The 27105-nt window shown below is 43.0% G+C and overlaps 1 protein-coding gene across 1 annotated transcript in view; it reads left to right on the forward strand.

Annotated features, from left to right (window-relative positions):
• LOC120515340 (phosphatidylinositol-3-phosphatase SAC1-B) overlaps nucleotides 1-27105 on the forward strand; it is a 65850-nt gene that overhangs the window by 805 nt on the left and 37940 nt on the right. The window contains exons 2-4 of the mRNA XM_039736174.1: nucleotides 13375-13472; nucleotides 14400-14474; nucleotides 23030-23157. Of these exons, the coding sequence (XP_039592108.1) occupies nucleotides 13375-13472; nucleotides 14400-14474; nucleotides 23030-23157 (301 nt within the window). The remainder of the gene's footprint in view (nucleotides 1-13374; nucleotides 13473-14399; nucleotides 14475-23029; nucleotides 23158-27105) is intronic.

The following is a 27105-nucleotide window of genomic DNA, read 5'->3' on the forward strand; positions in this document are numbered from 1 at the left end:
CAGAGCAGGTGCTCTAGGCAGGCAGACAGACAGACAGACAGACAGACAGCCTCAAAAAAAAGAATGAACAGCCCCGTCGGCCAGACGTTCACCAGGCGTCTGTCTGAAGTCTCTTCTTGTTTGTGTGCCAAAGTCGAGAGGGACATCCAGAACTTCAAGCTAAGCCAAATTACTGGCGGTGCAGTGACATTGGATTGTGGAGGCAGCGGTATGCTAACAAAAGGGACTTTGTGTCCCCCTTCGAGTACTGGCTGTTTGTGTCAGGGTTTCAAAATGAGCCGACAGCGAGCACCGCCGTGTGCTTGAGCATGAAGGGGCTTAGCAGTGGACTGACACTCCGACTAGGGTTTGTCCCCAAATCCGCACCATACACTCCTTTATATTCCATCCAGCCGTCCACTTTCTTTACCTGAGCAGAGTCTGAGAAAAGCCGGAGCCAATCTGACCTGAGCACACACACCCACTGGCCAGTTTAGTGTCACCTAGTGTGCATGTCACTCTCCTGTGGGAGGAAACCCAAGTGATCACAAGGAGAACATGCAGATGTTCCATTAATAGGGAAAAGAGTTCTTTAGATGAATAGAAACTTTTTATTAATCCTGAAAGAACACAACAGTACGCAAGAAAGGCACAGAAATGCATATAACAAGAATTATTATAATCTTGGGTATGCTAACCGTGTACAACAGATGATGCTTCTGCATTGATTAGGGGGACGAAAAAGAGGAGAGGAGTTGGGGGGAGAGCTTTAAGGAATGTCTGCAGCGTAACATCAGCAAACCAAGAAGCTTCTTAATGACTTTCACAGCACCAGGGAGCCTCTGCGTCTGGTCCGTATTCAGGGAGCGGGTGTAGCACTCGGGGGTCCACATTAGCGACAGGTTGGGCTGTTCTCTTAACTAGACTAGAGAAGAAAAGGGCAGAGCAGGCTCCCTTCATGTGACGGCCAGTGTGGTGTGCTGGGCTGGTGCCATCACTTCAAGAGAGGCCCACTGGATCAACAAATTAATTAAAAGGGCCGACTCAGTTATGGGAGGACCCCCTGGAGGTCATAGAGAAGGAGAAAATTAAAACTGAGTGCCATTATGAGCACCGCTGCATGGTGCCGTCTTTGAGACACACTCGGTGCGTTTACATGCCCACTCACAAAACAGGCACAAGGTGGGTGACCCTGTTAAGGCAGAAAACCTGTTTCTTAAAATTCCACGCTTACGTGTGCAAGTAAACCTCTGGAGTTCTCGTTTAGCTAAACGTCCCAAGGTCATTAAACCACACAGAAAAAGAGTTAAACGTCATCATTGGCTGCCATGAATCTGAAAACGAGCTCGTGGTCATTTTCTGAAGGTTCATAAACACTTAGATAGAGTGAAAGGTACTATATGATAGATAGATAGATACTTTATTAATCCCAAGGGGAAATCCAGCAGCAGCATACTGATAAAGAACAATATTAAATATCAGAGTGATAACAATGAAGGTATAACAGACAATAACCTTGTATAATGTTAACGTTTACCCCAGTCGCATAGTGTGGGGTCTCCTCAGTCTGTCAGTGAGCAGGACGGTGACAGCAGTCTGTCACTGAGGTTGCTCCTCTGTCTGGAGATGATCCTGCTCAGTGGATTCTCCATGATTGACAGGAGTCTGCTCAGCACCCGTCGCTCTGCCATGGATGTCAAACTGTACAGCTCCGTGCCTACAATAGAGCCTGCCTTCCTCACCAGTTTGTCTCTCTTCTTTCTGCTGCCTCCTCAGCACACCACCGTGTAGAAGAGGGCAGTCATCACAACCGTCTGACAGAACATCTGCAGCATCTTGTTGCAGATATTGAAGGACGCCAGCCTTCTAATGAAGTATAGTCGGCTCTGTCCTCTCTACACAGATCATCAGTATTGACAGTCCAGTCCAGTTTATCATCCAGCTGCACTCCCAGGTATTTATTGGTCTGCACCCTCTGCACAGTCACCTCTGATGATCACGGCGTCCATGAGGGGCCTGGGCCTCCTAAAATCCACCACCAGCTCCTTGGTCTTGCTGGTGTTCAGTTGTAGTCGCACCATTTAACAAAGTCCTTGATTAGGCTCCTGTACTCCTCCTTGTAGTCTGTAAGTCGCCTCCACCACCTTTGTTACGTCCTCGACCGGAGCCTCGAGTGACTCGCGGTGGGAACTGTGGCTGCTGCGTCACCTGATCGCAAATCGCCGGATGAAATCTAAGCTGGCGCTTCATTCAGGTGTCACTGCTACTGGATTGCATGCAGCGCCCTCTTAACTGAACCCTGCAGAGGAGCGTCTCACCTGTACCTGAGCTCCTTGTGTTACGCCCACTGCTGCTGGGGCACGAGTAACGCCGGGGTTTATGCTTCAGTAACATTAGGGTTGTGTGAGGTTACTGTGAAAAGTGACTGTTGTGTGCGTTTAACGCGTTAGCCTTCTGCACCCAGAACTGTGCTGCTGTACGTTCAGGTCATCGACATACGTTTATCGATTTCTAAAATCTGGAGCCAGACTCTTTGAACCAGGAGAAGTAATAATGAGATCGCCCTGGACATGTGCCTATGTGGACGCTTCTACCTGTGACTGCTGAAAGTGTGCGAGAAGCCAAGCAGGCGAACAAAGTGCCAGCGACCTGGTGAAGGGTTTACAGGCCCACATAGCCGGGTTATTCACAGAGACGTCTACCTCTGTTAGCCCGGGTACTCGGAAGCCAGTAACCTTTTTTTTTTGTCTTTGGTACAAATGCACACATAACAAGAATTGTCAACCAGTGAGTTAACGCAGTGGGAGTATTCACTACATGTGAAGCGATTAGAATTCCACATCATGGCAAGTTACAGTTTCTTAGTACAGAGTGTCAGCCATTGGCACGGTGTGTGGCATGTGGCATCATCATTCTGGGTACTCGTGTGTTATAACCCCACCACTGGCACAGGCCAGAGAAAAACTTCATTGTGTTTTACATTCGTTTGTTTACAAACCAAAAACAAAAATATGTAAAATGTGATTCTTAATTACCGTATATACTCGCGTATAAGTCGGGTCTTGAAACCTGAATCATAAAATCAGACCCCAACTTATACGCCCGTTCAAAAATACAACACTTAGTTTTTTTTGCCTCCTCCAATCTCACGCCAGTTTCTCGGACACATTTTGTTGCAGCAGCACAGTTACCGATTTCTTTTGCCACTTCAATGACTTTTCATATAAAACCAGCTTCATAGTTCCTTCTGATCGAATGCTTCATCGTAGATAAGGGAGCCTCTTACAGTAAAGGTGTGTGAGATACAAAAAACACAAATCGGTGAAAACGTCGCTTCAGAATAGTTCAGGCATTAAATACATAGACGAGAAAGGCCGTGCGCCCCATGGTTACCGTCTAATGAGGGCAGGTGTTAGCATATTGTAATCTCTTGGACCAATAGCGTGAGTTTTCCGCATTCGACTTATATGACGACATTATAAAATACCAGAAATTATACGGTCAAATCAAGCCCTGACTTCTCCGCGGGAGAACTTCAACGTGAGTATATACGACACTACTGTCGCAAAGTTTCTGATGTGGTTAAGTGTAACATCTTAAGGGTCGTTGCTGTGGAGAGCGCTATCTGGGTTGAGTGGCAGAGTTATAACACACAAGTGCCCCATACGGCCCAAAGGGAACAGGCCACCTTGGCCAAGTCCTGGTCGTTATGGACTGTGATGGTTGAGGGTACAAAGGCCTCACACGACCCCACTTGGAGTAATGCAGTGATGTCCGTCTGTTACACCGTCCAGGGCAGTAGGTGACCATCTGTTGTGCCACGTCCTCCAGCGAGTCCAGCCTGACACACCAGATTTGCTGATCAGTCTGTTGGCATCACCTGGACTAATGCCGTTTCCCCAGCACTCTGCCACATTGAAAATCACACTGGCCACTACAAAATGGCAGAAAACATGTAAGAGTGGGCTGAATATACCAAATGACATGGACCTCCACATGGAAAAGAGGCCACGCAGACCCTTCTTGTGTGTTGGCACTCTAGTCAAGCCTATCACTGAGATGCACCCTGAGCCACTCACATGACCTCTCCACGTCTCCACTGGCAGTGAGAACGGGGGGCAGAGTGGGCTTGAGCCTCCTAAAGTCTACAATTATCTCATTGGTCTTACTGATGTTGAGCGGCTGGTGGTCCGCTTTGCACCATTCAATAATTTCCTTGGCCCGGGTGAAGATGTTCGAAGGCAGGCGGGCGGGCGAGTGGCGGTTCATTCACAGCGGCCCACTGCTGCACTCCTGTCTTTCAGGCTCATTGATGTTTTCTTGGTCTGTTTGGGCCCATTGAATGTATTATTTGAGATGCTGTTTAAATCGATCATGTCACTCAGTTACGCTGTGTGTTGATTTTTACATTTCTTTTCCGAAACTGCATGGCTGCAACTTGAGCTCACATTTGGTTTTCTGCTTCTTGTTTCATTTACGTGACCTGTCACTCTTGTATCTTTGGTTACTTTGCATTGTGACCCCGTTCTTGCTTTGCAGTTGTCATTGTCAAGGTGGTCTCTCCAAAGCCTTTTGTGTAAAATAAGTATTAAGAGTAAGACATCTGAATGGCATTATATAAATATATAGCGCCTTCAGAAAGCATTCAGACCCCTGCACTTTTTGTTGTGTTGCAGCCTTCTGCTAAAATCAATGAAATTCATTTTTTGTCCCTTCATCAAACAACACTCAGCACCCCAGAATGACTTTAGGACTTCTTGAAAATTTGTTCAAAATAAAAAAAACATAAACCTCATCTTGACACAAACATTAAGACCCCTTTGACAGGCGGGAGTCTTCTTTGGTCGCAGGCCTCAAGCGTCACACCCCTGGATTTGGAGATTTGCTGCTCTATCTATCTATCTATCTATCTATCTATCTATCTATCTATCTATCTATCTATCTATCTATCTATCTACAGTCATGTGAAAACATTAGGACACCCTTTGAAAGCATGTGGTTTTTTGTAACATTTTTAATAAATGGTTATTTCATCTCCGTTTCAACAATACAGAGAGATTAAAGTAATCCAACTAAACAAAGAAAACTGAGGAAAAGTCTTTTCAAGATCTTCTGTAAATGTCATTCTACAAAAATGCCTATTCTAACTGAGGAAAAGATAGGACACCCTTGCCCCTAATAGCGAGTGTTACCTCCTTTGGCTGAAATAACTGCAGTGAGACGGTTCTTGTAGCCATCTACCAGTCTTCGACATCGGTCTGAGGAAATTTTACCCCACTCCTCAATGCAGAACTTTTTCAGCTGTGAGATGTTTGAGGGGTTTCTTGCACGTACAGCCCTTTTCAAGTCACCCCACAGCATCTCAATGGGATTCAAATCTGGACTTTGACTTGGCCATTCCAGGACCCTCCATTTCTTCTTTTTCAGCCAATCTTTGGTTGATTTACTAGTATGTTTTGGGTCATTGTCATGTTGCATGGTCCAGTTCCGCTTCAGCTTTAATTTTCTAACTGATGGTCTCACATGTTCTTCAAGCACCTTCTGATACACAGTAGAATTCATCGTGGATTCTATGATGGTGAGCTGACCAGGTCCTGCTGCAGCAAAGCAGCCCCAAACCATGACACTTCCACCTCCATGCTTCACAGTTGGTATGAGGTTCTTTTCTTGGAATGCTGTGTTTGGTTTACGCCAAACATGTCCTCTGCTGTTGTGTCCAAATAATTCAATTTTGGACTCCTCTGTCCAAAGAACATTATTCCAGAAGTCCTGGTCTTTGTCAACTTTATCTCTGGCAAATGTCAGTCTGGCCTCGATGTTTCTCTTGGAAAGCAAAGGTTTCCTCCTTGCACACCTCCCATGCAAGTTAAACTTGTACAGTCTCTTTCTGATTGTAGAGGCATGTACTTCTACATCAACAGTAGCCAGAGCCTGCTGTAGTTCTCGAGATGACACTTTAGGGTTTTGGAGACCTCTTTAGCATCTTGCGGTCTGCTCTTGGGGTGAACTTGCTGGGGCGACCAGTCCTGGGCATGTTGGCAGTTGTTTTGAAAGCCCTCCACTTGTAGACTATCTTCCGGACAGTGGAATGGCTGATTTCAAAATCTTTTGAGATCTTTTAAATCCCTTCCCAGACTCATAGGCTGCTACAATCTTTTTTCTGAAGTCCTCTGACAGCTCTTTTGTTCTCACCATGGTGCTCACTCTCACTTTAACAGTCAGGAGCACACCAAACTAAATGTCTGAGGTTTAAATAGGGCAAGCCTCATTCAACATGCAGAGTAACGATCTACTAATTATGTGCACCTGGTGTGATATACCTGTGTGAGATCTGAGCCAATTTAAGAGGGAATACATGTGAGGGTGTCCTATCTTTTCCTCAGTTAGAATAGGCATTTTGTAGAATGACATTTACAGAAGATCTTGAAAAGACTTTTCTTCAGTTTTCTTTGTTTAGTTGGATTACTTTAATCTCTCTGTATTGTTGAAACGGAGATGAAATAACCATTTATTAAAAATGTTACAAAAACCACATGCTTTCAAAGGGTGTCCTAACGTTTTCACATGACTGTATCTATCTATCTATCTACAGTATCTATCTATCTATCAATCATATAGTGCCTTTCCTTTCTATCTATCTATCTATCTATCTATCTATCTATCTATCTATCTATCTATCTATCTATCTATCTATCTATCTATCTATTATATAGTGTATTTCTATCTATCTATCTATCTATCTATCTATCTACAGTATCTATCTATCTATCAATCATATAGTGCCTTTCCTTTCTATCTATCTATCTATCTATTATATAGCGCCTTTCATTTCACATCTATCATATAGCGCTTATCTGTCTGTCTGTCTGTTCTCCAAGCTCAGTGAGGTACCGTCGGGTGGAGACCACCGGTGGACTGCTGCTGCCAGGTCTCTCCTGAGATGTTCAGCTGGGCCACTCGAGAACAGTCACAGGGTTGTCCCTAAGCAGCTCCAGTGCCATCTCTTACCAACTGTGGAGTAACCTCGTATGTCACAGCTGTCAGGTTTTCAGCAAATTGAGAAAATGCTGTCGCCCTAATAATTAACGATCTCAATGAGCTTCAGGTACACAATGTTTGTTTTGTTTTCTCCACGAATCAACACCACCTGCCATTAAAATCACGTGACTGTAACCTGATGTTGTCATTGGTGGGTAGGCGGCCTTTCCTCATTGGTCAGTGGAGTTGCTAGGTTTTTGTCTTGCAGTATGTTGTGTACATGTGAGCGTCTATCATTGAGCAATGACCCGAATGAAGACATATTTGGTCATCACTGCTACCTTATAACATCAGGAAAGACCTGGCAACTCCAACAACTAAAAAAAACTCAATTTTGAAATAAAAAATGGTGTCAGCTACTCTTTTTTTTATTGCACGTGAGATTTTGGCTTTGTCCTGTTTGATGGTGAACCTGAGGCCCAGTCTGAGGGCCATAGTGCTGTGCAGTGGGCTGTCACTAAGGACCCCTCAGTACTTGACTCCTTTCAGCTTTTCCTCCACTCTGACTGGCGGTGCCCGCCGCTGGATCCACTTTAGGAGACACTCCTGGCGCTTGCTGGACTTTCTTGGGTGCCCTGACGCCTTCTTCACCTCACTATTTTGACTCAATCAGCGTGACCTTGTGACCTCGGGCCTTGTTCCCATCGTCACTCTCGCCCGTGTTCGTGAGAGGATCACTGAGATGACGTCAGCTGGTCCTTTAGTGGCAGGGCTGACATGCAGTGGTTTTTGGGATGAAGTTCATTTTCATGGCAGAGAGGGACTTCACAATTAATCGCAGTTCATCTGCTCATTCACGTCAGAACATTCTGGAGTCGATGCAGATTGCCATCCTAAAAACCAAGGCATCAACCTTGGTGAAAACTCAGATTTGTGTCATTCTCAACGTTGGCCCCGATTGTATGCAGATCCGTTTATTTTTGCTGGTAGGCCTCCACTTTGCTTTGATACCCGGTCACCCGCCTGTCCGCGTTGACATTTCTGTAAACTCGATGCCGACTGTCATGTCAGGTCACCACGAGGCGCTCTGAGCACTTGACGTGTCTGATTTGTTTGGAGGGTGTGCTTCTCTTTGCCAGCCTGCTTTTAACGGTCAACGCGATTAGCTGTGCGATTCGTCATTTCGAGTAGGGCCTTCATGACTGCTTCACGTCTCCCTGCTATTAGACAGCAGGCTAAGCCACATCTTGTTTTTAAGTGGATGTTAGTGAGGTAAGTAAAAGGTGCCCCGGGGGACGTTTAGTGTGCCGTCTGTGTGTATATCAGTTACAGGAAGAATAAACCAACGTGTGACTACTGGGCTGTAGGAAATCCAACTGTGGCCATGAAAAGGCCGTCATGCAAAAGACAATCGAGGACGTTTTAGAAGAGCTGCTCCGCCACTCATGTTCTGTTATTTTGATCCATCGACTCCTCAGGCCTCCATAATAAGCTCTCTGGTTCCCAGTATCTTGTGCTAGTAGCTCAGGGCCAGAGGCCACAATACAGCCATTGCAGCCCTAAAGGATCTGAGTTTGTCGCTCAGCTCGTGGTCCTCGTGTCACACACAGTGCAGGCCGGGCTTCCTGCCACCTTGTTTCTGTGAAGGGCCATCACAGGCTTCCTGCTGCTGCACCAGAACTGTAGACCACCTCTGTCTGGGGCACACCAAGGCCCACTGTCCCTATGAGGTGGTCTTTTGAGACTCGCCCCGCCTGTGCACATTACAGACGTTTTCTTGTGATGATTCTGGCGTCCTGACCATATTCCCCACTTAGACAGGAGGAAGTGTGTCGCAGCTGAAGAGGATGAGATAAACAGATAGGTGTGTAGTAATTACTGTGCCAAACGTACGTGTAGAACGTGCCACTTAGAAGGGTGATGTACAGTATGTGACATGAGGAGGGCATTTAAAACGAGGTTGTGTCACATGTGTGTTTAAAACGCGGAGCAGCTGGTTTAGCTGACGTCTTCAGTGACGTCTTTATCTGCACTCCCCTCCTGCTTGCCAAAGAAAACCAAAATGGACGGCCTGAATGAGTGCAGACCACTGGCATCCCCTCTGATTGTGATGAAGTGCTTTGACCGACTGGTCCGAAACATTTTGAATTGAACTTTCCAGATAGTCCTGATCACCTACAATGTGCATCTCGTCATCACAGCCGTAAACCTCACACTTCATACCATCCTTGCACACCTGGATAATGCAAATGGCCATGCTATGCCAGTCCTGTCTATACACTGCAACTCAGAACAGCAGAGCCAACCACCAGACTCCTCAGTTTAGTACTCAGCACCACCATCCGCCGCTTCAGTTTGAACTTCCTAACCAGCGGACCTCAGTGGGTGCACATTGGCAAAATCACATCCTCCATGCTGACCCTCAACACTGGCACTCCACAAACTGCATCGTTAAAATGGCTGATGACAACAGTGTCACTGGTGTCTGATCACCAACAGCATGGAATGCAGAGAAAGAGGGGAGGCCCACCTGGTGCCAGGGCTGCAATTCAACCAGCAAAACCAAAGAGCTGGGCAGAGACTTGAGGAAGCAGAAGGCAGAGACAACATCATGATGGAGGTGGAGGAGCAGCTTTAAATTACGTGGCATGACTATCGCACACAAACTGTAGTGGGCCCAGCACATCATGGCTCTTGTCCAATAGGCCCACCAGTGCCTCTCCTTCCTCAACCATCTGAGGACTGTTCACATTTCTCCATCTCTTCTCAGCACACATTCCTGGTACTGCACTTGTGGGTCTCAAGAACATAAAGCATGTCCAAGGTGGCACAGAATATATGACTGGCACTAAGCTGCCTGCAATTCAGGACATACACAGCACTCGGTACCTTAGAAAGCTAAAGAGAAGAATTAAAAGTCCTCTGCCATCCTGCACATTCCCTTTTGTCACTTCTCTCCATTGGCACCAGTCGATTTGGGGACAACAGCTACCCCAGCAAGTCATAAAAGGGACCTGAACAGCCAATTACAGAAACAAATATTGTGTGTTTGGGTTTGTGTGTATTGTGGAAGAAAGACACAAAAAAGAAAGAAGTTAGCATCAGGGCTCCAGAGGATGTCCTGTCTAATGGGAATGTCTGGAGGATGAACGGAAAGTAAACCGCATTGAGGTTCGGAGAGGGCTTTCAGGGGCGCCAGTCTCCGTACTCCTCTGAAGTTGGTCTGAAAGCGAATGCCCACTTGGGGTGCAGGTTTCACTCGTATACGGTCGAGACTGGAAGGGGTGAAGTGACCTCGACGGTCTACCAGCGGTTTCTCTTCATTTCCCTTCAAACAAAATAAACGTTAATGTGGCTGCTGCAACTCTGGCTCCTCCCTGTGTTAGTCCAGTGGCGGCCTGTAAAATGCTCCCATTGCTCACATGTCTGACGGTTTACGTGTGTGTGTGTATACACATGCACACTAGGGTGCTTTGCCCCTTGCTCACTTCACTCACCAACCCCTGAACCGGCACTACATGCTAGCCACTTTGCAGTTCCGGTCACCACCAACTGTTGATTGATACGCATTTAACCAATTTGCTGTGTAACCGATCGACAATTTTTGTGTTTGGCTTCGTTTCTCGGTGCTAGGATTGCCCGTGTACTCATTTCTTCTTTTGATAACCCCTCGGGATGAAATTCTCCAATAAGATTTGAACAGAATACGTCTTCTTTCATTTGGAACGTAAGAGCTGAGAGCGCAAGAACTGTGTCTGTCAAAGCATTCACACCAATGAGAGGTGAGAGGGCGTGGCCAGATATGACTGAGAGGAGGGGGAACTTGAACAAATCTCATGGCCAAAGTCTCATCTCGCGGGACTTGAAACATTCTTGTCTGGTCTCAGGATTTCCTTTTGTAATATAAAAGTTTTATATATATATTATATATGTATGTGTGTGTGTGTATATATTTTTATTTTTCAATCAGACCAAACCAGCCACCAGGGCAGGGGTTCCCAAACTCGGTCCTGTGACTGCAGGTTTTTGTTCCAAGCAGATTCCTAATCCGTGACAATACCTGATGACGCTCATCTTATTTAATTAGCTGGTTATTTTTTATTCTGCATTCAGAAAAGCGCAGCATCCTGATTTTTACATTTAGAAGACATTTAGAAATATTTCTGCTTTTGCTGTTGATTGAAATGCTTCACCCTCTCTCTTTTATTGATTTCATTCTACTTTGCCCTTTTCTCTTTATCTTATTAATGACAATTAACAACAAGCAGAGCAGACACCCAGGCAAACTACAGAATCAAAGGCTGCACCTACTTTAGCATCAGACCCACTAATTAGTACGTAATGGAAATTCAAAAATGAGAACACCTGGAAAAGTCGAATGAAAATCAAGATAAAAATATTGTTAAAAAGGAAAAAATACATTATTCCCATATAACTGCTCAGTCCATTTTAATATATACCAGGGGGCTCCGCTTGCCCACCCCTGTGTTTGGTTTACCGGATATACAATTGAAAGAGATTGTTCTTTTCATGGGAATGGTAACACATACTTTATTTTCACTTTTGCTTTAAAAACGTTTGTAAAAACAATAGTTGTCCTTTATTTCCGGCCCCGGGCGTGGTTACATGTCTTTCTCGCAGGATGTATAAACGCTGCTCGCGTTGTGAAGAGGGGGCAGCGTCGATCATTTTAAAGCCTGTACAGCCGCTGTCCTTTTTGCCACTTCGTGTCTCTGCTGCTCGCGTTGTGATCGCTTCTCCGTGATCATAAATATACACCTGACCAAATTGTGTTTTCTGTGAAATTAAACTTGTCGTTGCTTTAACTGTTGCAGGTCCACAGATTCTCTCAGTGTATGGTCCATTATCGTGTAAATGTACGTTTTGTGCATTGAATGATGCGAAGGCGAAAAGACTTTGTTTTCTGCTCTTTGCCTTTTATTTCTGACCTCACTTTGTCCTGCTATTTTTTCAGTCACACCTGGTCGTGATGATTAATTTCCTTTTGTTTGCGCTAATACGATCTTTACTGTCTTTTTTTTTTAATACTGTAGCGACTGACGTAATAAAGTGTCACAAAAGTTTTACTTGAACAATCGGCGACTTTCTAACCCCAAACACAACTTTCTACCCCTCATCCCCTGGGTCTCAATTACCGCATCAATCAATGCCCCGCTGCCAGTCTTCTGTGCTGTACTCCTCCCTCCCTCCCTTAAAACAAAAACGGCTTCCGCCTGGCTGGGATGCTACAATACTTTTGAATTTTCCTGCGTTCATCTTCTGTACCTTTCTCTGCGTGTGTATCGCGCCACCGTTTGTTTGAGCCTTTCGAATTCCACTGCTTTCATAATCTCTTATCTGCCTTTATTTCTCTCCAACACTTTTGGGTCTCTTTTCTCCGCGCTGCTCTTTCTTCTTTGCTTGGTCGTTGATGTTTCATCTCAAACGTATTGTCCTTCTACGCTTTATATGTGCTGAGAGCACAGGATCTGTGTGTGAAACGTGACTTTACACGAATCAGTGTTTGCTGGCTGTGCTCGCTTATTTGATATTGTTTGCATCTCGCGGGTCTTTTAAGTGTCTTCCCAGAAGATCACGTCTCATCGCCCTGCTTTTCCTTTCCAGGATTTTTTTTTTACACTAGAGAGATATATTTTTTTAACCAAACTTAGTTTTCTAATTTCTAGATTGTTCCCAAAACACAGAAACTTGGGGAAATAACAGTACACTTAATTAGCTCAGGACTGCTGATTGGAAAAAAACCTGCAGCCACAGGGGTTCCCCAGGACTGCATTTGGGAAGTAAAGGTGCGTTCGCGTGATGAGCCGGTGATTGGCATTGGGCACGGTGATCGTAGGCTCGGCCGTGAAGACCCATTTCCTGAAGCTCCCGTTGCACGCTCCTTGTGCTGATGGTGATACCTGAAGCAGCTTGGAACTCTGTTGTCAGTTGTGTCACTGAGGAGTCACTTTTTATGCACTTCAGCGCTCGTTGGCCCCTCTCTGTCACTTTGTGTGGTCTGCCACTTTATGGCCGAGCTGTTATTGCTCCTCATCACTTCCACTTCATAATAATAGCGTTTAGAGTTGACCAGGGCACATCGAACTGAATGGACATTTCACATACTGACATGTGGCATTTTAAAGTCACTGAGCTCTTCAGTACGGTCCCTTCTGCTGCCGGTGAATTTAGTGCACTTGTTAACAATGAGACCTCTGAACCTGCTCATTTAGAGGGGCCTCCACATACAATGTGTTTGTCTTTGATGGTTATTTTATGGCACATATCAAGTCTGGAGCAAATTGTCAGGTCTGCTTGTTGGACAGTCTGAATTAGATATTGTGACATTGACTCGCCAGATTTGTTCCTTAAATGGCTTCCTCTCATTTTTAATATTTTTCGGCTCTTGTTTTGCAGACACACAACTCCAGAGAAATTCTACATTGAAGCCTGTGACGATGGAGCCAATGACGTACTTTTCATTGACAGGGTGTCTTCCGAAATGACCCTCGCAGGTAAAAAGAAGTTAAAGACACGAGTGTTGGTTGTCTTTGTCTTACTGGTCTTTTAGTGTTTCCCTCTGGATGGTTTCTGCTTTTGGTTTTGGATTAAAATGTAAGCCTCAGTCCTCTGAATTCTTTTGTGGTGATTGAAAACACAGCAAGCAAGCTTACATGATACATGATGACGATGATGATTTTATTTGCAGCTCAAAGCCTAAATGCCACAGAGCATCAACAGACTTATGGTGCCCAGTAGTCTGAGCTGAGCGAGGTATTTAGTTGCCTACAGCCACCCTTCATTATCTGCCAACTGTGAAACCACTGACATTACCGACATGCCCCTCTTAGGTACTTTTGTCTGAAGGTTGTAAGTATGACGTGACTTGTCTGTCTCGTGGGCAGTGAAAGTGTCTCTCTTCAAAAGATCACGTCTCGTCTCCAGGGAAAAGTGTCATCTTGTCGCAAGTTTTAGAGATAAGGGGAAAGGGGAGGAAGGAGAAATTATAAAAAGCCAATCGAAAAATGGAACTTTGCTCTTCTACCTTACAACGTAGAATCCGTGCGCTCATCTGTGACTGAATAAAAATCGAATTGATTGAACTATTCCTGTCTTCCTCTTCTTCCACAGTACCTGTACCACCTCCTTCATGTGTTTGTAGCTTTCATTAGAAGCGATTTTCATCTGAAGAGGCCTCACACTTGACTTTTATCACATGCCGCGCTGTTTCATTTGTGAGAGCCCTGAAGTAGCATCAGCTTAGCTTTCGTCAGGAATGCAGCCAAGGTGGCACCTTATGTCACAGGCAAGGCCACTGCTTTCCAATGCCAACTCCTGCCAACGCCCTGGTCACACGTCTGCTGATCCTTCTGCACTTGACAGTAAAAATGATGTTTTTGTGTGCTGTTTGAATGACCTGACCCTTGTTTCTGTTTCTTTAGTGAAGAAGGACATTCCACCATCAGCTGTCACAAGACAAATTTGTGGAATTATGGGGACGATTCGCCTGGTTGCTGGTAGGTCCTTTAAAAAAACAAGAAAATGTGGAACTTGTACATGTTACAGTTTAAAACAGGAACGTAGTGGATGTTGTGTTTTCACTTTATAAGTAACACATTTTTTGATAAAAGTATCAGCCAACACAACATTAATACTGTAATTAGTTAGTCCGCTTTGTCCAACGTAAGGTCATACGAGGGGGTCTGTGCCGTACAATGATACCCCGTTAATTACAAGGTCAGCATAAAGCGCCTTATGGCACTTGCACACGTTGAAGTATTTTTATTTAATTACATATTTTTACTTTTATTAAAGTGTTACTCTGCTGACCTGGCTTTCATTCTCCTGGGGGTTGATTTGTTTCAAACCAATTTTGTTAAACTTGACTTGCATGTATGGAAGGTTTTTAGATTTTAATAAAATAAAATATTAAGTCATCATGCAACCTTCTCGCACAGGATAGCCATTAGTTGCCTGCCGGTGATGATGTCGGTGTTGTCGAGCACAATACTATTGTTATAAGTGAGTGCTCAGTTTTTTCATGTATACAGTAATTCATTTTGTGTCACAAAAAAATATAAAGCAATGTCTTTAGAAACTGAAGTGTAGTTTATAAAGAGGGTAGAATCATGGGGCCTAGCACCTCACCACAAAGGAGCCAATGCAGCCGGTAGAAAGCACTTAAAGTGCGCTAAAGGTGCTTCTCGACTGCTAAAGTCGGTTACTCAGGGTGCACGGCCACCAGCGGGTCTGCTTAAGGATCCTGGCTTGGATTGCCTCATAGAGTTTGGGGCAGTGAGGCAGATGGCGTAGCCTCTGAGCCCAAGTGAGGTGTGAACGTTAAGGAGGTAAACGAGGCAGATGGGAGTGTATGGAGCCCCCGGTGGCCACGCTAAGCAGCAGCAGCAGCAATGTTAGGCCACCAAAGGAGGAGACTTCAGATGACATGATCTCCAGGACATCCTCCAAATCAGCCTATCCCATGGGTTGTTACAAAACATGTCAATGTTCCTCCGTATTAAGTCTCCCTCTGATGACAAAGTTCTTATAATGAACTGAAATCCCAAAATGCATCTCCTTGGTTAACCAAGTGTTCCATCCTGCTCCTGGCAAGTTCTCTCCTCCATCCCACTGCCGATCGCATTCCCATTTTCCAGTCCAAAAGGCATATGACCTAAGTGGATTTAAAAACTGCAGAATCTACAAGAAGAAGAAAAAAAGATCTGAGTGGAGGGGTCCATACAGTACTTTTGTGTAAATTGTATTTTAGTGATGCTACAGGAAATCACTTGCGTGTACTGTGCAGTAATATATCGTATTTACTCGTATACCACACACCCTCGTGTAAGACGCGCACCCTAATTTTTACCCCATGTACGACACGCGTTGTGATTGTATAGGAAGCGTTTAGAGAGAGAGCGAGCACTGTTGAGCGAGAAAGAGAGTGGGCGAGCAAGTGGGCGAGAGCGCAAGTAGGCGAGCGAGAGAGCGCAAGTAGGCAGGCGAGCGAGAGAGAGCACGAGTGCGCGAGCCCAAGCAGAAGAAGTTTCCTCGTGTATGACGCGCACCTGATTTTCTAATGCTATTTTTCGGGAAAAAAATGTGCACGTGGTACACGGGTAAATACGGTACAATCAAGTACATTAACATATGTGATTTTATGTACTGTAAGATGCTAGAGGTCACTGTTGCCTCTTTCAGCCCAACAGACAGACACACTGCACAGAGGGTAAAATCACCAAGAAGATATTTCATATTTTTTCTTTTTATTATAGTGCCCTGAAGCGCCTCTGCCACCATAAACAGGCAATACAATAATTCTAACTATAACCAATACACAAATCTCTCCTTCACTTGTCCCAGCAAGCTCTGTCCTCTACCTCCCAATTCTGGCTCTCTTGCTGGGTCTCTAACCATCCCTTATATAGTCCTTGACCCGGAAGTGCTTCTGTCCTTCCGCCCACGTGACTGGCTCACACTTCCGGGTCAGATGGAGAAGTTGAGTTTTCTGTCAGTCCGGAACTCGATAGTACTTCTGGGCTATGGAAAAAATACAAGTCTCCAAGTCCCCCTGCAGCGTCTCCTGGCGGCACCTGCGGCATCCAGCAGGGCTGAGAAGTCAAACTACAAATCCCATGATGCCCTGCGGGAACTTGGAGTACCGCTATGCTGCAGGGACATCGCCATCTGGCGTTTTGGGGAAGGCAGTGTCCCTCTGTAGCTGCTTTCCCCCATCTTTCTCCTCTCTGGGCGTCCTGGCCGGGTTGAGCAACTGGCCGTCCGCGACAGTACCCCAATTAATATAGAATAACATTTAATATGAAACTAAACATGTTAAGTCAAATAAAGTAAAGAAGCTGCATAGACAGACAGACTGGTAGAGAGGAGGAGGAGGAGGCCTGAGGCCTAACGCCTCTGCACGCCGACCTTCACAGATCTGTTTGTGTGTTTGTTTCTGTCTCCTCATCATCCAGCATGTGCAAACAAGATGTCAGCAATCTGCACTTAGAAATGTCTGTGTGTGTGTGCACTTCCACGTGCCTTTGTGTGTGCGCATTTGTGGATATTTCAATAAACTACGCCTCTCAAAAACTGCTCCTGCCAACATTTTGCAAATCAGTAGGCCCGGTCCCATGACTAAACGGAGCAGACTGCAAAAATCCGGATTAAACTAGACAATTCTTGTGCCGGTTATTATTGGACATAAGGCAAACTGTTTTTGAAGGATATAGAGATAAGTACCGGACCAAAAGCAACAGGCCTGGAGCCCGTAAGTAACAAGGGAAACCTGGTGTGAATTGTTTGATAAAGACTGGCCAGTTTTGTGGTGCACAGGTCTCGGTGGATATCTTGGAAATCGTTTGTTTTCTATTTTTCTATCTTTGCTGGGATGAAGTAATCCAGGAGCTCTACACAACAAAATAAGGATTTTTTTTGACAAAACTTGTAATATAAGATATGAAAATCACTTTTGATTTTCCACAGACACCATTCTAAAATCAACTTTCCTCGATGTTTTGATCATCGTAGAGTCAGAATCAGAATCTGAAGTGAATAGTGAACCTTTGAGCCCCTCAATAAAAAGTAAAGCAATACTCCAAGCAGTTCTGTCTTTCCAAGCTGTTATCTGTGAGCACCGCAATCCTCCTAACAATTCATTTAAAAACTCAGCAAAAAAACAAAACAAGATGCCGTCTCATCACAGACACGCACAAACACATTAGCCGTTTTTTCAATATAAATAAGTCCATTTTTATTGTTTAGCCATTTTAACCATGATAACTAATAAGTACAGCAGGCTACAACAACTTTGTTAAACTATTTTCACTTTTAACAAAAGTCTTATTCTGGCCCCCATCTAATTGCAAATTCCACTGAAAACATTGACACTGGAAGTGGTTAACCGCTTGACGCAATTTAAAAAAGAATGCAATTGGACCATTGTCTAATTTTATACAAAAACTACGCCAGATTACTTTTTAGTCAGAGTTAACTAAAATGATTGTTTTAGTGTTCTACACCATTACGTTAATCTTAAAAAGTAGAATCAGCTGGAGCATTACCACTATAACTTAACACTACAAAACTGTTAAAAAGTAATACCAATTACTGTAAAAGTAAAAAATAAAAATGACTATGTCAGTACCATCACAGAAACTGAAAACACTAAAGGAAAAAAATAATAAGGCGGCTAGGCTTTTAAATCCATCTTGAGATCCACTCGTGTGTATTCTTCAAACAGGCAGCCACTCCCAAAATCCATTTATTTTTATTCCACAACCAACACAACCAGAACATAAAAAAACAGAAGAAAAAAAATCAAATTCAACTGTTCCCATAGGAGACTCCGCTTTTGTTAGTGTCAGACACTTTCAGAGGTACTAGCCAACCCTTCATTTTTTTTGACTGTAAACAGCATTGATTCGACGTCATTGACGTACCTGTCAAGTAGCTGTGCTTTCAGCGGTTCATCTGCACTCTCACTGCTGGCTCCTGTCCGCATGATGAGTAAAGTGTTAACAGCCTGCATCTTACATTTAGCCCTTTACTGCAAAGCCTTGAGTGCGGTCCGGGGGGGGGCAGAGCTCACTTTTAAACCTGACTAGTGTGTGGCTGAATACGCTTTATCTGCATGTCTTAGAGATGTGGGCGAAAACCAAAGAAACTGGGCAAACATGGAAGTGATGCGCAGGCTCTGCACTGGCAGTGCCTGTCCTGAGAGTGGAACCCAAATCTCTGGGTAGTTAAGCACTGCACTGCTGGGCCTTCATAAATAGTCAAGTCGAGTCCAGTGGCTTTATAGTCATACCATCCACACACAGTCTCTGCTCATTACAAGCTGGATCTCTTTATACACACACATCAGACAAGGTGATTGGTTAAAGGTGTCCTGGAAGGGAGACCTTGCTGTGCTTTCAGGAACATGAGAAACCTGAAGGTGTCAGATCTGCTTCATGTCGCACTTCCTTGCTTCAGTGGTTTTGGTTTTGAATCTGTCGCTAGACTATTATGGAGACAGTGTGGTTGTTATCTCGGCTCTTGTAATTGCTTCTGCTCCTACACGGAGCTGGGTGGACGTGAATTCTGTTCTTCCACCAAGGTGAGGATTTAGTGAAATGGTTTGCTGGCACTCTTCACCACACTGTCACTTTATTGCCCTGTGACTGTCAAACTTAACAGCGCCTCCGTCTTATGTGGTATATACTGTAGTTCAGGCTCACGCTGTTTCGATCTCTCTATTCCTAATGGTTTGCTAAGCCGCACTGAAACAACTAAGCAATTGATGCAATTACATCACCGTTTGCCAGGGAGTGAGCCCCCCTAGTACTCACCAGCAGATCTACAGCATTACGAACAAACAAAAGCCCCTTTCACACTTCCAGGCTATCTGAGGAATTTACTGCTGCATTGCATGTGTGAACAAAGCCGAGTTAAGAATTCCAGGAAAACTGACCCGGCAGTTTATTAGGTCAGGACCTCTCATAATTATTAGGAATTTCTTAATTTAGCTTGTGTAGTGAGAAAAGCACTATATAAATACAAAAAATGATTAATTATTATTATTATAAATGCAGCAAATTGCTACAGCATCTTCACTTGGGATTGCTGAGGGCGAGTTTGTGCTTAACTCATTTTTGTTGTTTCTTCTTCAGACGTTTGATTGTTTTTTTATTTTAGGATTGATGTGTGAAGTATGACTGGACAGTTTGAGATAATGGCACTGCTCTTCATCCTTGCCAAGAGTGTAGCCGCTGTACCTGGTTATTATCAGACGCAGGGCTGTCCACCTGTTGTTTTCACACCAGTGGAGGGAATTGCATGCAGCTGTTAGTGAAGCAACAGTTAAAGCTGCGGCTGATGGAAAATTCACTTTAGGCAGCTTTCCAGAATGGTAAAATTCCAATAGGCGTACATCTTTGGGTACTTCTGTGCATTGTGGGTAAGGCCTGAACCAGAATACAAGGCACAGTATGAGCAGCCGAACCAAAAATAACTCAAAAGAGGCAGCAAGCCTGACCGTCACATTCTGTTAATATGTTAGTTTAAGTATCCGTTATTAGCAGCTAGCTGAAATACCCAGGAAAATTAAAAAAAAAAAAAAACACTTTGTTTGAGAAAAGTATAATTAAAAACAAAAAACAACTTTGAAAATAAATTGACAAACAGTGAAGGCTCACTAATGTGCTTGTCTTGCGGTCTTGTATATATGTTATCATCCAGTCAATGCTCAGAACTGGCCAACGCTACTTAATTTGAAAATTTGAAAAGCAACAGGCGCCCGGGCGGTGGCACTCAAAACATAAAGAGTGCTGCCAGTCACCTCCAGTTCGCCTTCTGGTGGTCGTTCTGAGTGTCAGCTGGATGATAACATGCATATAAGATCACCCCCCACCCTACCCAGAAGAAGGGGTGTGTTAAGGTTGATCTCACCTTACAGTATTTTTAGTCAACCAATGAGAAACAAGTGTACCAAGTTTCATGAAAATCGCTCCAGCCGTTCGGACGTGATGCTGGGACATACATACATACACACACACATACAGTCACTTTTATATAATAATAATAATAATAATAATAAATTTTATTTATATTGTGCTTTATATTTAACAGTCTCAAAGTGCTACAAAATAAGAATAAATTAACAAGATAATCTACCATCTACATGTTAGAAAAATATTCAGGTGATATAAAAATTGGAGGTTTTTTTTTTGTTTGTTTGTTTTTTCTGTCCACCCTGGCCATCGGACCTTACTATTATTCTATGTTAATTAATGTTGACTTGTGTTTATTTTTTATTGTGCCTTCTATTTTTGTATTCATTTTGTAAAGCCGCTGCTCCTCCGCATCGAGAGGAGTCAGATGAGGTGGCTCGGGCATCTGATCAGGATGCCTCCTGGACGCCTCCCTGTTGAGGTGTTCCGGGCACGTCCAACCGGGAGGAGGCCCCGGGAAGACCCAGGACACGCTGGAGGGACTATGTCTCCCGGCTGGCCTGGGAACGCCTTGGGATTCTCCCGGAAGAGCTGGAAGAAGTGGCCGGGAGAGGGAAGTCTGGGCCTGTCTGCTTAAGCTGCTGCCCCCGCGACCCGACCTTGGATAAGCGGAAGAGGATGGATGGATTTTGTAAAGCACTTTGAGCTACATTATTTTGTATGAATATGTGCTATATAAATAAATGTTGATTGATTGATTGATTGATAAAACAATGAAAAACGACAGTAACACATTTCAAGAGTCTTTGTTACTTTTAATCATGATTTATTATTATTAAAACGTTAAAATAATATTCAGATAGTTAATAGCTGCTTTCTGATGGATTAGCTACACTACCTGTTGATGACAAGGTGACTGGTGAACAGACCAGGGATGGCAACAAAATGTTGGTAGTGTCAATCTGTCAACCCCGTTTAATCAGAGAATCAAAGATAAAAGGAATAGCACCCATAGGGTCAATGTGGCTTTAATATGCCAGGGTATCCATTTTCAGCAGGAACTCTGTCTCCGTTGACATTCTGGCTCAGAATGAATGTCGCCTCCTGGAGATCGCCCATTTTTATGGAGTTCTGGTTGGAAGGGGCGGAGCCTTCTCCTGGCATTGTGGGTGGGCCTAGGAGCCGCCCTGGCAGGTTCTCTCTGAACTGCGGTGTTTAGCGCCAGAGTCCCCTCTCAGCTCAAGGAGGTTTCGATTACCTTCTCAGAGCCTGGAAGGAGGCCCCTATGTGCTGATGTGTGACGAAAAAATAACAGAAAAAACAAAAACATTTCCTACCTCTTGCCCTATGTGTGCCTTCAGCACCTTTCCTCTGTGTCTTAACACCTCTTATCCTCTCTCAAGCACTTTCCCATAAAGCCTGCTTCTCAGACTCTTATTATTTTCGAGGCGCTTTTCACGCCTCCAGTCCACTTTTATATTTCTCGTCTTTAAGGGTGACTTTCGCACCCATGTCTCCTGTGCCATTTTTCCTCCTCTTGTGTCTAATACTCTTTGATTGCACCTCCAAAGCCAAACTGACCAGTCATCCTTCTCTAAAGGACAGGAGACACGCACACAAACTTTTGTGTTCTATTATGTAGTTGAAGTGTGTAGCAGTGATACAACTTGATGGACTTCATTTCCCAGCTGCCGCAAAGGGTATTGCCCTCATTGGACGTCTGCAATGGGCGTAGGTTGCTGCTGGGGACAAGAAGGGCTGGCAGAAATTTTAAAAGGGAGCCATGTAAACAGAGAAGGAGCACCATTGTTTGTTTGTCATCACTGTTACCATTTGTGTGTGTGATTACGTGATTATCCTGCATTACTGTTGTATTGGATTTAAGTTTTGTCTCGTGCCCGTCTGCATCGTCTTCGTCAGACGGAGCGCTCCCGTGCATCTCATCATGAAACGGTCCAGAAGCGGTAGGACAAACTTGATATTCACCTCTACAGTTCGCAGGAGCTGCCAACCCCTCAGCTTCATTTGCATCCATTACATGGGGCTGACTCATGGACATTGTTGTAGGTGTTGATTGTCGTGCATCGTATTTGTTATCGCCGCAGGGAAAGGGGAGGGTTGTCTGATTTTTTTTTTTTTTTATATTTGATTTCCATTTAATATATTATTCATTCATTTATTTTATTTAGTGGATTTGTGTCTGTCTGTGAGTAAGTGCAGGTCCGTCCAAGGCTGGGCGTGTTAATGGAATCCCCAGCAAAAAAAGAAATAAATCGCCGTCCCCTTGACGGTGTGAATCTGAGCAGCACCAGACCGCTCCAAGTGTGGCCCTCAAGCCTTAATTGGTGTCACTGTTCATCATCTTAATTTTGGGAGACATAGTGACGGATTTGTTGATGGGACAGTTTAGCAACTTTCATGAGGAATTATATTTTATAAATCATTTTTCTTGTGGTTTGTTTGAGATTTGTACTTGATACACACATCTATTACACAGGATCTCCTAGTTTATTATCCTGATAGTAGCATTTACTCCAGAATGTTTTATTTTATTTTCACTACTTGGATATTTGATGTGTTATTTTAGTACAATATTATCAATAACTTTTATCTTTCTTCTTATTTGTTTTTACTACCAGGTATGTACCTCATTGTAATTACCAAAAAGAAAAAGATTGGAGATCTCTTTGGCTATGCAGTTTGGAAAGCGACAGAATTTGACATCATCTCCTATAAAAAGACGGTGTTGCATCTGACAGATAACCAGGCATGTGTTGTGTTCTTCTGTAAATCTCAAATAATATTGGATTACACAAACTTGTAAAGTCTGTAGTGGTAATCATTCAACAGTATATTTCATTATATATATATATATATATATATATATATATATATACTAGAGAATACCAGGCCAGAGCGAGAAGTAGTGTTTTAAAGAAGGTACGAAAAAGAAAAGGAAAAATTTTAAAAATAACGTAACATGATTGTTAATGTAATTGTTTTGTCATTGATATGACATCTATCTATCTATCTATCTATCTATATATATATATATATATATATATATATATATATATATATATATATATATATATATATATATATATATATATATATATATATATATATATAGAAAATACCCGCTTGGCAGCGAGAAGTAGTGTGTTAAAGAAGGAAAGAGAAAGAAAAGGGAACATTTTGAAAATAACGTAACATGATTGTCAATGTAATTGTTTTGTCACTGTTATGAGTGTCGCTGTGAGATATATATATAGCAAAATACCCGCGCTTCGCAGCGATGTCATGTGTTAAAGAAGTTATGAAAAGAAAAGGAAACATTTTAAAAATAATGTAACATGATTGTCAAAGTAATTGTTTTGTGTATTTAGCTGCAGCGTCACGAAGTTGTTTTCGGTAGCTGCATCAGAAAATGTACCACACGCCTGACACGCCCCTTTTACTGTTTTCTCACAGCTTGATTGCTGCTGTCATATATATACACATACACACATACATACATATATATATAATATACATATATATATATACACATACATATCTTCATATCTACATATCTATATACATATCTACACACACAAATTATATATATGTATGTGTGTGTGTGTGTGTGTGTGTGTGTGTGTATGTGTGTGTATATATATATATATATATAATCTAGATAGGGTTGTGTGTGTGTATATATATATATATATATATATATATATATACATATATATATACACATACATATACTTGTGTGTATGTTTGTATGTGTCTATATGTGTGTGTATAGCTTTGGTCACTGAGTGCAAGGGAAAAATAATGAAATATAGTCTATAAGTTATTAAACAGTAAAACATTAACGCTTTTAAGAAGTACAGGTACATTGAGCACTACTGGAGTGGTTTCAGGTAAACTACATTTTAAAGACTGTGTAACACAACAGGTAAGTAACTAACAGCAGCTAAAATGTATATGGATCATCTCTCGGTAGTAGATCCCTTTTGAAAGGCGCTACACGACGGCTGTGGTATAGAAATTACATTTTCTATGTGAACGCTCAAATTTGTGCCTCTGGTAATGTGCCTTACGGCAATTAAAGAAAATTATTTTTGTGTCCTCTGTCGTGTTAAGAGAGAAAGGCTTTGGTTTGGGATAAAAGGAAAAAAGGTGTAAAGAAAGGAAAGTTGCCTTTTTCTTTTATATAGTATAGAGAGATGTGTTCGCTGACGCTATGATCGCCTTTTGAGGACAGTCGCGTGGGTCTTGTGTAGACTGGTGAGACGCCCCGCCATTAATCGGCTGTGATGGCACTGTCAGTCCTCCACTCCTGTGCGTGTCTTCATAATCCGAGCTGAGGACCTGATAATCGTATATGCAAAAGAAAGTGTGAATCGCCTTAATATTATTTTGCCGTGGTGTAGAAAAGGGGTCCCGTGTTTGCACTTGTCTGGGCTATAGCGCAGGGGGCAGATGAAAAAAATTAAAAGTGCTCACTTTGACTTAAGGCAGAAGCGCAGTCAGCGCTCAAAGGCCGGCACAGCTATGCACGCGCTGGCTGCTCGACTTTTGCTGGGCAGGAGACCCCTTTGTACACACGCTCATGATATCAAAAGTCTCAGCGCTCTTTGGAGGTAATTCATATATTATATATATAGCAAAATACCCGCCCGCAGGAGAAGTAGTGTGTTAAAGAAGTAATGAAAAAGAAAAGGAAACATTTTAATAATAACGTAACATGATTGACATTGTCATGAGTGTTGCTATCATATATATTCCTGCCTAAATAAGTCACCTCGCTTCGCTCTTACTTTTTACCGCTCATTTAATCATGGCTAGTGGCGGAAAAATTATAAAATGGAAGGAGGATGGCTTTACCAAAACAATTATTGATGGCGAATCGATTATTCATAAAGCTTGAATTGGTGATCTGTTTTTCTGTGTTAACCTCATATTTTTTCATACTTCTTCTCAAACTAAGGTGGTGCGAGGGTAAAATGAATCGGGATGCGCTGATCAATGTAATCGTGTACCAGGAAATCATGCATTGACAAAAGCTCCCTTTGCTTGTAATGCAAAGTGTGATTAAATGCATTATTTTTCAATGCGTTATGGAGCACATGCATCGAAGCTTCTCAGCTGTGCTTGTGCTAAGAAAAGGAAAGATTTTAAAAATAGCGTAACACGATTGTCAATGTGACCTTTTGTAAGTAGTGCCTGGAGGATTCAGTGTGTAGAAACTCTATAGAGACAGCGTGTGTATTAACTTGAGGTAAATGGGAGGGGAGATGATGACGTGACTCCCCCACCCGCCTTATCTGTCAATCCCCCACAAACACAGTCTCTCGGAATTTGCATAAGCACACCCCTTCACCTACAATTTTAACTTAGTTACAAAGTGATCAAAACTCGCTTATATCCTCGCCCTCTCATTAAACTTGTATCCCGCATTACCTGTGGGCATGTGAAACGCCAGCGGTAGCCTGTCTATGAACTTAATTTAAAGTTTAGGTTTACATCGTGCTTTCTTTCCAAGGTAGCAGCACTCATGAATATGGTTGTATATGTCACTCGCTCGCTTCTTATTGTTTCGCTGCCTTCTCAATTATATAATGCATGTTTTCTTAAGTGCTTTTTGTAGGTCTTCCTGGTTTTCTACGTACTGCGTTGACAGTCAGTTCACGTGATTACGTGGGAGGCGTGATGATGTCACACGAAACTCCGCCCCTACGCCTTTGCAGCTCTACTCCATTACAGTTAATGGAGAAAATACCTTCCAGTTATGACCATTAGGCGTAGAATTTCGACATGAAACCTGTCCAACTTTTGTAAGTAAGCTGTAAGGAATAAGCCTGCCAAATTTCAGCCTTCTACCTACACGGGAAGTTGGAGAATTAGTGATGAGTGAGTGAGTGAGTGAGGGCTTTGCCTTTTATTAGTATAGATATATATATATATATATATATATATATATATATACATTTTTACTATACAGTATGTCATTGGTTTAACTTCACAAAAATCACATTTGTGCATCACTGTTTTATCTTCTTGAAGCTCCTGGCTCTCAGGAGATTTGAAACTGCAGCACATCTGTTTTCTTACATGATATATTCCTGCTTTCACCTTTCTTTATGTGGTCTTCCTTTAATCCCCTAATTCAGTAAATACTTATTCTGAAAACCCATTAATTATATCATTATGGGATGATGTTTCGAGGTAAGGTCATTATTCAAGGTAAAGAGGACAGAACACCAGAGAGTGGACAACTGTGATGTCTGCAGTGAAACAGAAAATGGCTGAGAGAAGATGAAAACAGTAAATATCTCTCTATTATAAAAGAAATCTTGAGATGCGACTTTTGCCAAGAGATTGTTTTAAGTCCCGCCCTCCTCTCCACCATATTCAGCCACACTCTCTCACTGTCCTCTCACCTCTCATTCATGTGAATGCTTTTGTCAGATGCACACAGACCCTGCGCTCTCAGCTCTTATAAATTTTTGTTTTCCTCACTTTAAGTTCCCAATAAAACATATAAAACATATTATGTCCAAATCTTATTGAAGAATTTCATCCTGAAGGGTTCTCAACAGAAGAAATGAATGCACGGGCAATCCTAGCACTGAGAAACAATGAAGTCAAACGAATTAACACAAAAATTGCCAATCGGTTACACGGCAATAACATGTAAAATTTTAGACACCAAAAGAGATCT

Source organism: Polypterus senegalus, chromosome 15, assembly GCF_016835505.1.
Source record: "Polypterus senegalus isolate Bchr_013 chromosome 15, ASM1683550v1, whole genome shotgun sequence".
Lineage (NCBI taxonomy): Eukaryota > Metazoa > Chordata > Cladistia > Polypteriformes > Polypteridae > Polypterus > Polypterus senegalus.